General features: G+C 29.3%; 1 protein-coding gene across 1 annotated transcript; it reads right to left on the reverse strand.

Annotated features, from left to right (window-relative positions):
* Positions 1-1,217: 1,217 nt before the first annotated feature.
* Positions 1,218-6,817, reverse strand: LOC109804806 (calcium-dependent protein kinase 28). The gene is made up of 12 exons (XM_020366667.3): positions 6,161-6,817; positions 5,293-5,423; positions 5,021-5,062; positions 4,728-4,839; positions 4,564-4,642; positions 4,276-4,445; positions 3,982-4,108; positions 2,833-2,948; positions 2,631-2,738; positions 2,323-2,385; positions 1,935-2,108; positions 1,218-1,855 (listed from the first exon to the last, which is right to left on the reverse strand). Exons 1-12 carry the CDS (start codon positions 6,539-6,541, stop codon positions 1,694-1,696), a joined length of 1,665 nt encoding a protein of 554 aa, XP_020222256.1. The 5' UTR covers positions 6,542-6,817; the 3' UTR covers positions 1,218-1,693.
* Positions 6,818-11,593: the final 4,776 nt, after the last annotated feature.

Here is an 11,593-nt window from a genome sequence, read left to right on the forward strand (position 1 = left end):
TAGTCATGTATAGTTTTTTTTATGATAGTTAATTAAAGGATAAAATTAAAAAATAATTGTGGACATCAAAAAGTGGTATCTCTATTATTATTATTAGTGTCGATAAAAACTATAGACAAAACAATAAAATATCTTTAAATTATAATAAAAGATAAGTGAGAACTAAGCTACTTTAAGAGCAAGCTCTCAATGAAATCACTTCATTTAATAACTTTGTATGTCTTAGATTTTAATAAATCAGGTATTGAATTAATATTTTGATATTGTATCAATAATCATTTATAATTAAATTTTAGATAAATTATAGATTTATAATTAGATAATCTTATGATAGATATTCAATTTTTTAAAAGGCTTATTATATGTTAAATTAAATTTATTTAATTAAACATTACATTATTTTAAAATTTAACAAAAAGAATAGACTTGTCCTAATTAATGAGAGTGAGATAATCAATAATTAAATTATTAAATACACTAAGTTATTAAAGAAAGTAACTATATAAAAAAAATTACTTCTTGCATAACTTGATACGCACCCTAAAATGTCAATTATATAAAAGTTGTAAAATCAAAGCGTAAATCAATTTATTTAGTATGTTTTAAGTGAATAAAAATCTTGTTTTATATTTTTTTTAACCTTAGAATCGATATAAAGTATAGATTACTAGAAGCGGTGACTAATCTTGATTAAAGACCGTTAACATATATAAGATAGATATTCTCCTTCTGTATAAAAACTATAAAATTAAGAAAATAAATGACACTTAAATATCATATCTACAAAAATAAATATTTGGCACATGCAGCATTCTGTTGATCATCAAGCTCATAATTAACTAAAAGTAGTCAAGCTGGTATTCAATTTGATACTCAGCATCTAAGAAAAATTTGTAAAATTTATCCCAATATGCAATATTTAGTAATGCCTTCGTTTCTTTTTTTTAGAATTTTAGTCCAATTTGAAAATATAATAATTTTTTTTTTCCAAGTAGACACAATTGATTAATATCCACCGTTTTTCACACCTTATTTCTCTCTCTTAAACATATAATTGGTTAAATAATAGTAATTAATATAATTTTATTATCTTAAACTTTTAAATGAAAAAAAAAAAAAAGAACAATTTTTTCTTCTAAAAAGGCAACACTTTAAAAAAGGAATAGAATTAATAAAGGCAGCAGGCCATAACTTTTGGTTGGCGAACAAGAAAGTGATTAAGAGTAACAAACGGAAATCTAAATATATTTCATTTGACAATTGTTTCTCGGATTTTTTTGATTCTGCAGGGAGGGGGGAGAAACAAGAATTTTATTTATAATTACAGTGTTACACATTGCATGTATTGCACACAAGCCCAAAAAACCCGACACTTGAATGATGTACACCGATGAAACTCTGATGCATGAACCTGAAGCCAATCCACGCAGGATCTACACACACTATTAAACACATCTTGACATGGTCCTCTAGATTAGGCTTAAGACAATCTTGTGTGCTATGCCATTGTCAATATAACTGTAGTTTCAGAGTTCCATATAATGATGGTCAGAGTGAAAAAATGTGCACAGAATATAACTCTAGTTTCACAACGGCTTCAGCAAAATCTGCATATGAGATCATCTTAAAGGAAATTCATCACTTATTCACCTCCCATCTCCTGAATTATCTCAGCCTCCAAAACACATCTAATCTAGATCTTCCTATGATGGGAGCGACCCGGGCTCATTATGTTTCGAGAACCAATGCTTGCTGTTCTTAGAAGCCTGCGAAATTCTGGTAAGCTGATTTTTCCATCTTTATCGATATCGGCTTCCTCGAGCAAGGGATCAATGGAGCCTCTCAAACCTGTATGCTGAAAAGCCAACAAAGTGATGTTAGTTGCAGAAAACTTGTATCTTAAGTAAAATGCATTACTCTACAAATAAGCCAACCATTCTAAGTTCATCTGGAGTAATATAGCCATCCTTATCCAAGTCAAATTTCTCAAAAGCAGCCTGTGACCGTTGGTGCCACTTATCAGAATCATGTTCCTCCAATTGATGTACATGTAATGTAGCTGCCACAAACTCAGTGAAATCCACTAGTCCATCTGTGTTGCTGTCTATCTGCCACCACACAAGAAAAAAGCCATAATGGTGAATAGAGACTGATAAGGGGAAGCAACATCTATTGTCTAATTAAAAATACAATCATAAAAGAGAGGAAGAGAAAATAATATCCTTAAACACGAAGGAAACTTTATGAGTTCCAAGCTTTTAAAGTAAAAAAGGGATGATAAGTAACTACAAAAAATGTGATTCTTTCATCGTAATTACTAACCGCTTGCAAAATCTCTAGCACACGTGACTCTTTCAACTTCCAAGGGAGATCTTTAGCAAGAGCCTGCACAAAAGATACCCTTTAGACCAAAGCCGGGAAAACTATACTCAAGGGGTTAATTGCAAATAGATTGACAATTAATGAGCTTAAGTTAATATAGAGTCTATTTGGATACAAGTTAAAAGCACTTTTAAAAGTTTCTCTACTGAAAATAAAGAGCATTTTTCTGGTAAAGAAGCTCTCAAAAGCACTTCTAAGTTTGTATCCAAACAGACTCATGACCAGAAAGAAGTTGATTAATGGGTTACCTGTCTCATTTCCTCAAGACTAATAGAACCATTTTTGTCCACATCTATTGCATCAAACTGATCTTTTAAATCAGATAACTCTCCTTCATTAAGTGTGCTAGCCAATGCCTGCATGATAATCGAGTAACAAATAATTGACATCAAACAAGAATCATGCCTTCAAACATGCAAAAAAAGCTTTAATTAGTTTGTAATTTCTCACCCTTAGTGCAAATTGTTTCAACCGACTATATTTCACAAACTGTCGCATGTTGTTCAGGACAGATATATCAATAGGAATCTCTAATGCCTCTCCTCCTTCTTTAACCCATGGATGTGCTGGAAATAACAGAATTTGTCAACAAAACACAACATTAGGATATAGGTTTGTTTTAAATATTTTAGATAAAGGGAAAAATTATACAGTTAAAATCCTGTTATGTTTGACTCTCAGTTTATTAAATTCAGAAAATTGTATGGAAATACAATTTAGCATAATTGCTAAGCTAGAACTGAAACAAAATCTATGAGATTTAATGCATTTATTCAGTAAACAATGCTCGGCCAAACATCTAACATAGTTGAGAAGCTCTTGCTGTTTCATAATATGTAAGCACATCTAGGCCACTCCCTAATTTTAAAAATGACTATTTAATTATTACCCTTTAGTTGCATTAGATAACTAATTTATTGACTGTAAATTTACCGTCACTGCTAAATACTTGCAACTGCAAATTTACTTGGTGCAATGAGACTCGTGGAGGCAAGACTGCATACATTTTTCCTCTCAGAACACCACTGGATGAGAGCCTCGTGCACTGGCTCACCTCCCTGTTGCATACTTGCAGCAATGGTTATGTCCCTCTTTTCTTCTTTTCAAGATAACTTAGCTGTAGTCTTTTTGGTTTATGTGCAATCAATTGTGCAGTATATTTTTCTTTTAGTGTTTTACTCCCATTTTTATTTTTAAATTTTTCGTCCTATCTTTCTTTTCTACTTCAATAATTCAACACAGTAACATACATTTAATTTAAACAAACATCATAAAAGAAAATGTAACCTTTTTTAATTGATAGAGTGGATGCAAGATGGAAGCTCTAAAATGAGGGCCATTTTGGCAATATGCATAGCTTCTATCTTTGGTATCATTTGAAAAAAAAAAAAATTGTTAGGTAAAAAGTTTTGCACTTAACTCGATGCTTAAAATGAACAGCTTTTCATTTCAAATACCATAAATCCAGTGCTTAAACTTTAAGGATTATTGAACGCTCAAAATTTGAGGCAGTGATCAAAATGTAACTTTTTCAAGGAAAGGAAACTAAATAATTTAATAAACAGCCTTCTCATAATAAGAAATCAGTTGGATACGTACATAGAGCCTGAGCAGCAGTATATCTTGCCCGAGGATCTTTTACCAACAATTTCTTCACAAAATCTTTTGCAGGGTTGCTTATGGTTGGCCATGGTTTCCGCCGGAAATCAGGCTTGTTCCGTAAGACCTACATATGATAAGATCATAAATTAAATTTAATATCAAAAGATTTATTCAAGTTCTTACTGGCATGAAAATAAAGGCCAAACATTTATTCTAGTTCTTAAAGAAACAAAGAATGGATAAAAATCCCACATAAATTACGGGAAATTCATGCCATAAAAAGAATTATACCTCCTTGAATATACCATCCTCAGTCTTATCCCAAAATGGCCGTCTCCCACAAAGCAATATGTATGTAATCACTCCAATACTCCATACATCTGACTCTGGACCTGACTTCCGTTTTAACACTTCTGGTGCAACATAGTAAGCACTGCCAACAATATCTTGAAACCTCTTCCCTGTTTTGTTTTCAAAGAAAGAAAACTAAAACTATTAAAAACATATAGCAAGAACATGTTGAATGCAGAGGGGGCGAAAAGAAAACAAATCAATGATTAACATAAATATTTAGCTCACCGGGTTTTATGAAATCAGACAAACCAAAATCAGTAGCCTTTAAAGGTGAATCTTCTCTTGTTGATTTGAAAAGAAAATTCTGCATGCAAAGAGGAAAAAAATTTAATGTCTAGCAGGACACACAACTCCATAATGCTTAAATATGTCAGTGGACTTGAACACACCTCTGGTTTCATGTCCCGATGTACCAACCCATGTAAATGACACTCAGCTGCAACCTTGAGCATTTGTCTTACAACCACAGCCGCATCTTTTTCAGTATAACGACTGTCCTTCCTGAAAAATGTGAAGGTAGACAAAGTAAGTTTCAGTACAAGAAACAACATACAGCTAAACACAATTTGGGATTCCTAACACATAAGCAAGCCTGTTTCTGATATTTGTGCATCATAGACACTCATAAGAGCCACTTCGCCAAGGAAAAAAACTAATCACAATAAGAAGAATTGGAACGTACTTGGACAATATCCGATCTAGCAGTTCTCCACCCTCACATAACCTAAGAAGGTAATTGTCACGAAGTTTGTGTTAATAATAGCATTAATATAAAGAAATTTTAGATAAAGCGAAAACACAACACAAATAATTTCATGAATCAGCTCCTGAAAGATATATCCAAAGTACAGTTATATGATGCTCAAAATCATACAAACACTGCTTTCAAAAAAAAATCATACAAACACAGAAAAACAGCATAGAAAAGAGACTGAAAAACAAAAAGTAACTTACTCCATAACTATGTACACATATGAATCATCCTCAAAAGCATTATAGAACTGAACCACATTTTCATGGCCTGTAAGTTCTTTCAATATCTTGACTTCTCGCTTAACATCCTCAACAGCTATGGGGAGAACCATCTGCCAAAAATTCAAGGATAATGAAACCTCTTACGAAAACAAATGGGAGCATAAATAACAAGAACACACTGAAAAATAGTTCCAGGAAAACTTTGGTTAACTAAACTCATATTTCACATTTATTCAAAACCAATTGCAGGCATCAACAACACTAGCCAGATTCATTATTACTCAGCCACTCTCTTCTGAATTCTCACCATTCCGTATAACATTAATTAGCTCTATCACGACCTTCCAAGGAGGATGTCGCGACATAACGATCAGCTAAAGTGAAAAGAAAAACGGAATTGTCAACAACTCGGAAGCGTACTTTCTTCGAGGTAGAGGGATTAAAAAAAAACGCAACCAAATGGCTTAATATACAATTTGCAGAAAAAGCCATAAACAAATCAGACGTTTTGTCTGATAAAAACCGGCCATACAAAAACTTATCGAACAAAACAATAGATACAGAGAGGAATCACCAGACATTCCAGAAGCCCCTTTACAATTAAGGAAGCAAAATTAATTAATAAACAAAAGCCATCATTATTCCTTATTCCATATTCCAAACAAATTTACCAATCTCCAGCACCAAAAAATCTCACAATTCAAAATTCTACCTACCCATTGACCAAAACAAAGCCACAATCGAAGTAGACGAGGAAAAGAAGAGAAATTTAATTCCATTAGCTTAAAACGAACACAAAATCTAAACTGGGTATCCACGGAACAACAAAAGACATAGCTTTCAATACCTTGGCCTTCTCGAGTCTCTTAACGGCGACACGATCCCCATTCACTTTATCAATTCCAACGTAGGTGTAACCGAATTGACCATGTCCCAACAATTTCCCGAGCGAGAATTTCTTGTCGAAGTCCTTCTCGTAGCCGAAATCCGTGCGCTTTCCACACGGCACGTGCCCCCCTTGCCGACGCGCACCCGCTTTATCCTTGGCACGTGCGTTCTTCTGCGAATCCTCCGTCGCCCGCCGCCGTTGACCATGCGAGGTTTGCTGCTTCTTCTGCGCCGGCGCAGGCGCGGTCTCCAGCGGTGCGGCGGAACATTTACGGTTGCGGTTGGAGGTGTTGTTGCTGTTGGAGCCGCTGACCTTGGTGGCGGAGAAACACATACCCATGATCAAAGAATTGCAGAGAGATGAAAGGAAGAAGAAGATGTTATCATTCGTTAGCAGCAGAAAGAGAGATAGAGAGAGAGAATTGTGAAGTGTTGATGATTTGGTGAGAGAGAGAGAAATAGGAAGAAGGAAAAGAGGGGGCAGGGACGACGAAGTAGGGAAGAAGGTGATGATGGTCAAAAGATACTTTTTGAATGAAATGAAGGCTGAGATGAGAGGAACACAAAAAATGGCGTTGCTCTTTCCCCAAACTACTTCCAATAATAATTCCCATTCGCCATTCTAATTTTTTCTTTTTTAATTCTTCCTTCCACAACTTAGCTGTCACTTCCCATGTTAGCTTTTTCGCTTAATTAACATTCACTTTAACTTCCATTTTTCATGTATCTTCTCCTTTCTTTTAACCGCTTCTTCTTCTTCTTCTTCTTCTTTTAATGCACAAGTCATATGCCAAATCGATTTTTTAAGACTTGGTTTTTCTTTTTTATTTTTGGAAGGTGGATGTTTGAAAATTAATTATTCTACCTAATCTATGCTAATGCTACCATAACTTACAATAATTTATTAAAAAACCAAACGTGATTATTCACATGTAAATGCATCGCTTATTAATTAATGGAATTTTAAGTTACAAGTTAAGAGGACTAAATCTTTAAAATCGGTTAATTGTGACTAAAAACTTTATTAGAAGATGTCTTTGTTTTGATCAGAAGAAGTCCATTTTAACAATTAACCGTATCTCAAGTAAAATTAAATTTGTGTTGGTATGCTTACCAGCTATTACTACTACTACGGTGTCTCGGTTTGAAAAAATAAAAAATAAAATTATCTTTTACTAAAAATATTGTAAGAAAAAAATATTAATTTATTTCAGATGGATTAATTATATTTTGTTGGGTACATGTTTTAATAAAGAATAAATTCTAATAAGATCAAGTTGAAGCTTGTGATGTTTTTAAGAGTTTAATTTTCATATATTATTCTTGTAAATATTTTTATACTATCAATTAAAAATTATTTTATATGATTTTATATTTTTATTATAAAAATATCTTAAATTACTAGCTATTATAAAAATTAACATACTTATTATTATGTACAATATAATTTATATATTCAAACTTTAATTATGTTTTGGTACAATCAAATATTAAATATTGGTTCAATATACGGAAGATTAATCTTTTGATTAAATCTAAGATACTTAGTTTTTCTCATAATCTTCATTTACATTTTTAGATTTTGCTTAGATTAAAAATATCCCTGCAATATATTATATATATATATATATATATATATAAACCAATCGTTACAGTTCCTCTTATTTTAATATCCCAAACAATCATGGCTGGGATTAGAATACCAAAAAAATATACTAATGTTGACCAAGTCTTCACTCTTAAACATAAATAATAATTATCTAATCGAACAATAATCAAATGAACTTCAATTTCACTGTCGTTCGGTGTTCTGGGCTCCTTACTCCCCTTACCCTAATTCAAGAGTTGCTGTTTTCTGACATTTCCTTTTTCAACAGCTGCTAATAATTATGACAAGACATTCATACAAATTTAATTTGATTTTAGTAATTTACCAGTTAATAGTCTTTTCACAAAAAATAAAAACATTTATATCCGCTTGTATATATATCGGATTAAAAATTGTACAGATTAATAATCGAATAAGAAATTTTAGTATTCAACTTCAACTTACCAATTCAAATTATTATAATTATGTATCAGATAAAATTATGAATACAAATATTAAAATATATATCGATAATACATTATAGAAATCCATACATGTATATATTATTATATATAATACTATATATATATATATACATTAATGTTGTATTATATTTATTATATAATATATTTTGTGAATCATGCGTTTCATTTAATTATTTTATTTTATTATGATTCATTAAAATTTTTAATTTTTAGTAAATTTTTACTAATAATAAAAAAATATTATAAAATAAGTATTGATTAAAGAGTATCAATAACATTTCTTATAAATAATATATATTTTGACTGTTCAAACAAACTTTTCTAGTTTCAGTTTTATTAGGCACGGAGGTAAGGGACAAAATAATATTTTTTAAAATTATATCCGTATAAAACAAAATTAGACACCCAAATAACTTAAGACAATAATAAATTTTATCCATCATTTATTTAACATAAAGAAATAGTCACAATTAAATATATTTTATCAAAAGAATAATAAATTAAGAAATTTTTAGATCAATTTGTAAAAAAAATATTTAAAAAATTTAATTTAATGGAATAACTAAGAGTTATATTAATTATTGTAATACTGTTGATTTTGAAGTGTCTAATTTAATTATATGTTAATTTATGAGTTATTAATGTTGTTTTAGAATTCTAAAATTAGAGTCTTTTAGAGTTAGGTTGTTATTTATGTAATTAAGTTGGAGTTAAATTAGTTTAACTTTAAAAAAAAGTATATAAGATTTTTTTAAGGCACACAATCTTTATATATAATTAATATTGGAATGTTTTCCGTTTTATCATTTATTAGTATAATAGAAAAACTATTTATTATTGTATAAAAGAAAAACTAACTTATACATGAGTATAAAATAGGTTCTTTAAAAAACCTAGTAGGAAAAAACCTTTACAAATAAGCTTATATATTTTTAAGTTATTTTTAGTTTATAAAAAACTTTATTTTAATTATTTTTTAAAAAAAATTCTTATAAGTGACTTAAAAAAATATATCCAAATACACTCTAAAAAAAACTCGAATATGAAACAAATTTAGTTAAAATAAATTATTAGCCAAACAAACTTATAAACTATCATTGCGATCGTTTTTATGTTTGAAATGCTTACATGTCAATTTCACCCAAAACATGATATGCAAACATTTTTTGTTGAGATATCTTAAAATTTGTAAGAATTATAAACCAAACAATACACCAACTTGTGACACATACTCAAATAAGAGCGTCTATTTTCCACTTTTCCAGTTATTTTAGATACAATTTTAAAATATTTTATTTTCCGTTATTTAAATCGCGTATCTCCATCGTATTACCGGAAATTTCCGGTAGGGGAGACATGCTACATAAAAAGACAGGATTTGTTTTTTTTTTTTTTTTTACATATATGAAAATACCGACTGTCAATTAAAAAAATTATCCAAATTAAACTTCTTAAATTATAACAATGAAAATCAATATATGATTGATCGGAATGAAAGTATTTAAAATTCCTTAATCACACTATTGAAATTCTCAACCAATAACTAATAATGAACAAATTCGGTAATATTTTATGCATATAATAACATGTTATTTACATTCAAATAAACTAGGAAGCTTGAATCATTAATTAGAAATCATTATTCTACATGTTTAAGATTGAACTTTCATCAATTCAATTATTTGTTTGCTATAGTATATATAACAGTGTAACCTGCTGGACTGTGATCAGTTGCAATCTCATGCAGTTTTATCGTTTTTAAGCTGAAATTTTTAGATTTTTATTTTGTTGCTATAAAACAAGAGTTTGAACTTTGAAGGATATATTAACATCGTTTGTAGTTTCACAAAACATGAGACGTAAGATCCGGATCCACGTCCTGCCAGGGATTACTCCTAATCTTATTTATGTTTTTTTTTTCTCCAACATATTCTCCAAGAAATTCTGACCAAATACTATAAAAAAAAAAAAGATTACTATTCTTTGTTATGTTACCGATAGAAGAAACATATGATGAAGAAAATGAGATGGAGTGTGCATTGGTTGAGGATATTCTTCTGTGTCAGTATATACTCGAGCGAATAATGAATTATTTTTGTGTGCTGAAAAGAGTTTAATAAGAAATTAGACTTTGACTTGACTTCGGTTTTCTACTATACTGTATCTTGTTAGGATGCTTCAATTTCGGATAACGCGTGGACTCCGAAATTCAAAGATTCCACTGAGCCTCACCGGAACTCAAATATGCATTTGAAATTCGACTAGTCCTCTTTGAATCAGGATATAATCTTTTCTTTTATTTGTCTATTATATAAGGGACAGAAAATTTTATATTAAAATTTATAATAAATTAAAATTTTAATATATAAATTATATTTTGGATGCAAACAATAATTTAAATTGTAATGTAAAGATATTTTTAACTATATATTGGTAGTTTTTTTAAAAAAGAATTAACATTTAATATAAGAATAGATAAAAACAATAAATTAAAAAAGATAGGTGATTAAAAAAACAAAGTATATAGATAAAAAAAAAATAATAAAAGAATGACATGGTTAAGAAAAAAATTTATTAGCTACTTATAAGGACAGCGTATAAAATGCACCTTTAGAATTAATTTAAGATAATACTGTACAATTATTATCGAATTAACTACTATTGATTATAATTACACTATTGAAATTTTGAAACTAGTATAATTTTATTATATTCAACGTATATTATGCAAAAAATTATATATTATGGTTAAACTTCTCATGAAATTTACTAAAAACATATTAAAAAGTATTTTAAAACATTCAACATGCAACTTTATAAAAACAAAGTTTAAACTAATTTATATTAAAATTTAAATTATTTTTGTGAACATAAATAATTTTTTATTTAAGCTTTCAGATTTTCAAATATACAAGAAACATCAATGTAGGGTTCTTATCGAAACTAGTTTTATAAGAATTTCTCATTGGAACATGCTTAATTGACAACATAAGTTTTTTATAATTAATAATTAGTTCTTATATAAACAACACGTTTATTAATAGAAGGATAGAGAGAAGATGATAATCCATGATTTAATGACAAGTTGAAAATTTTAAAATCAAGTATTAGTATCCATTTATGTGATTAATCAAAACTTAATAATATTCAATTTAACTTATAATTTTACTTACAAATCTAAAGACCATAAAATCTATCATCATTCAAATAAAATTTGTAAAAAATTCATATAAATTACTTAAAAATAATGATGTATGATCCAGTCCATTCAAAATGAAATAAAACCTTCTTAAGTTACATATAGAAACCCTCCTTCGAA

This window comes from Cajanus cajan, chromosome 11 (genome assembly GCF_000230855.2).
Source record: "Cajanus cajan strain Asha chromosome 11, NIPB_CcT2T_4, whole genome shotgun sequence".
NCBI classification, from domain to species: domain Eukaryota; kingdom Viridiplantae; phylum Streptophyta; class Magnoliopsida; order Fabales; family Fabaceae; genus Cajanus; species Cajanus cajan.

Excerpts from the sequence above, each read along its gene's own strand:
- LOC109804806 (XM_020366667.3), bottom strand. The coding sequence starts at position 6,541 with ATGGGTATGTGTTTCTCCGCCACCAAGGTCAGCGGCTCCAACAGCAAC. Across the intron at positions 4,109-4,275 it reads AGGATGGTATATTCAAGGAG|GTCTTACGGAACAAGCCTGA; the intron begins GTATAATTCTTT and ends TATCATATGTAG. Across the intron at positions 2,386-2,630 it reads GTCTTGAGGAAATGAGACAG|GCTCTTGCTAAAGATCTCCC; the intron begins GTAACCCATTAA and ends TCTTTTGTGCAG.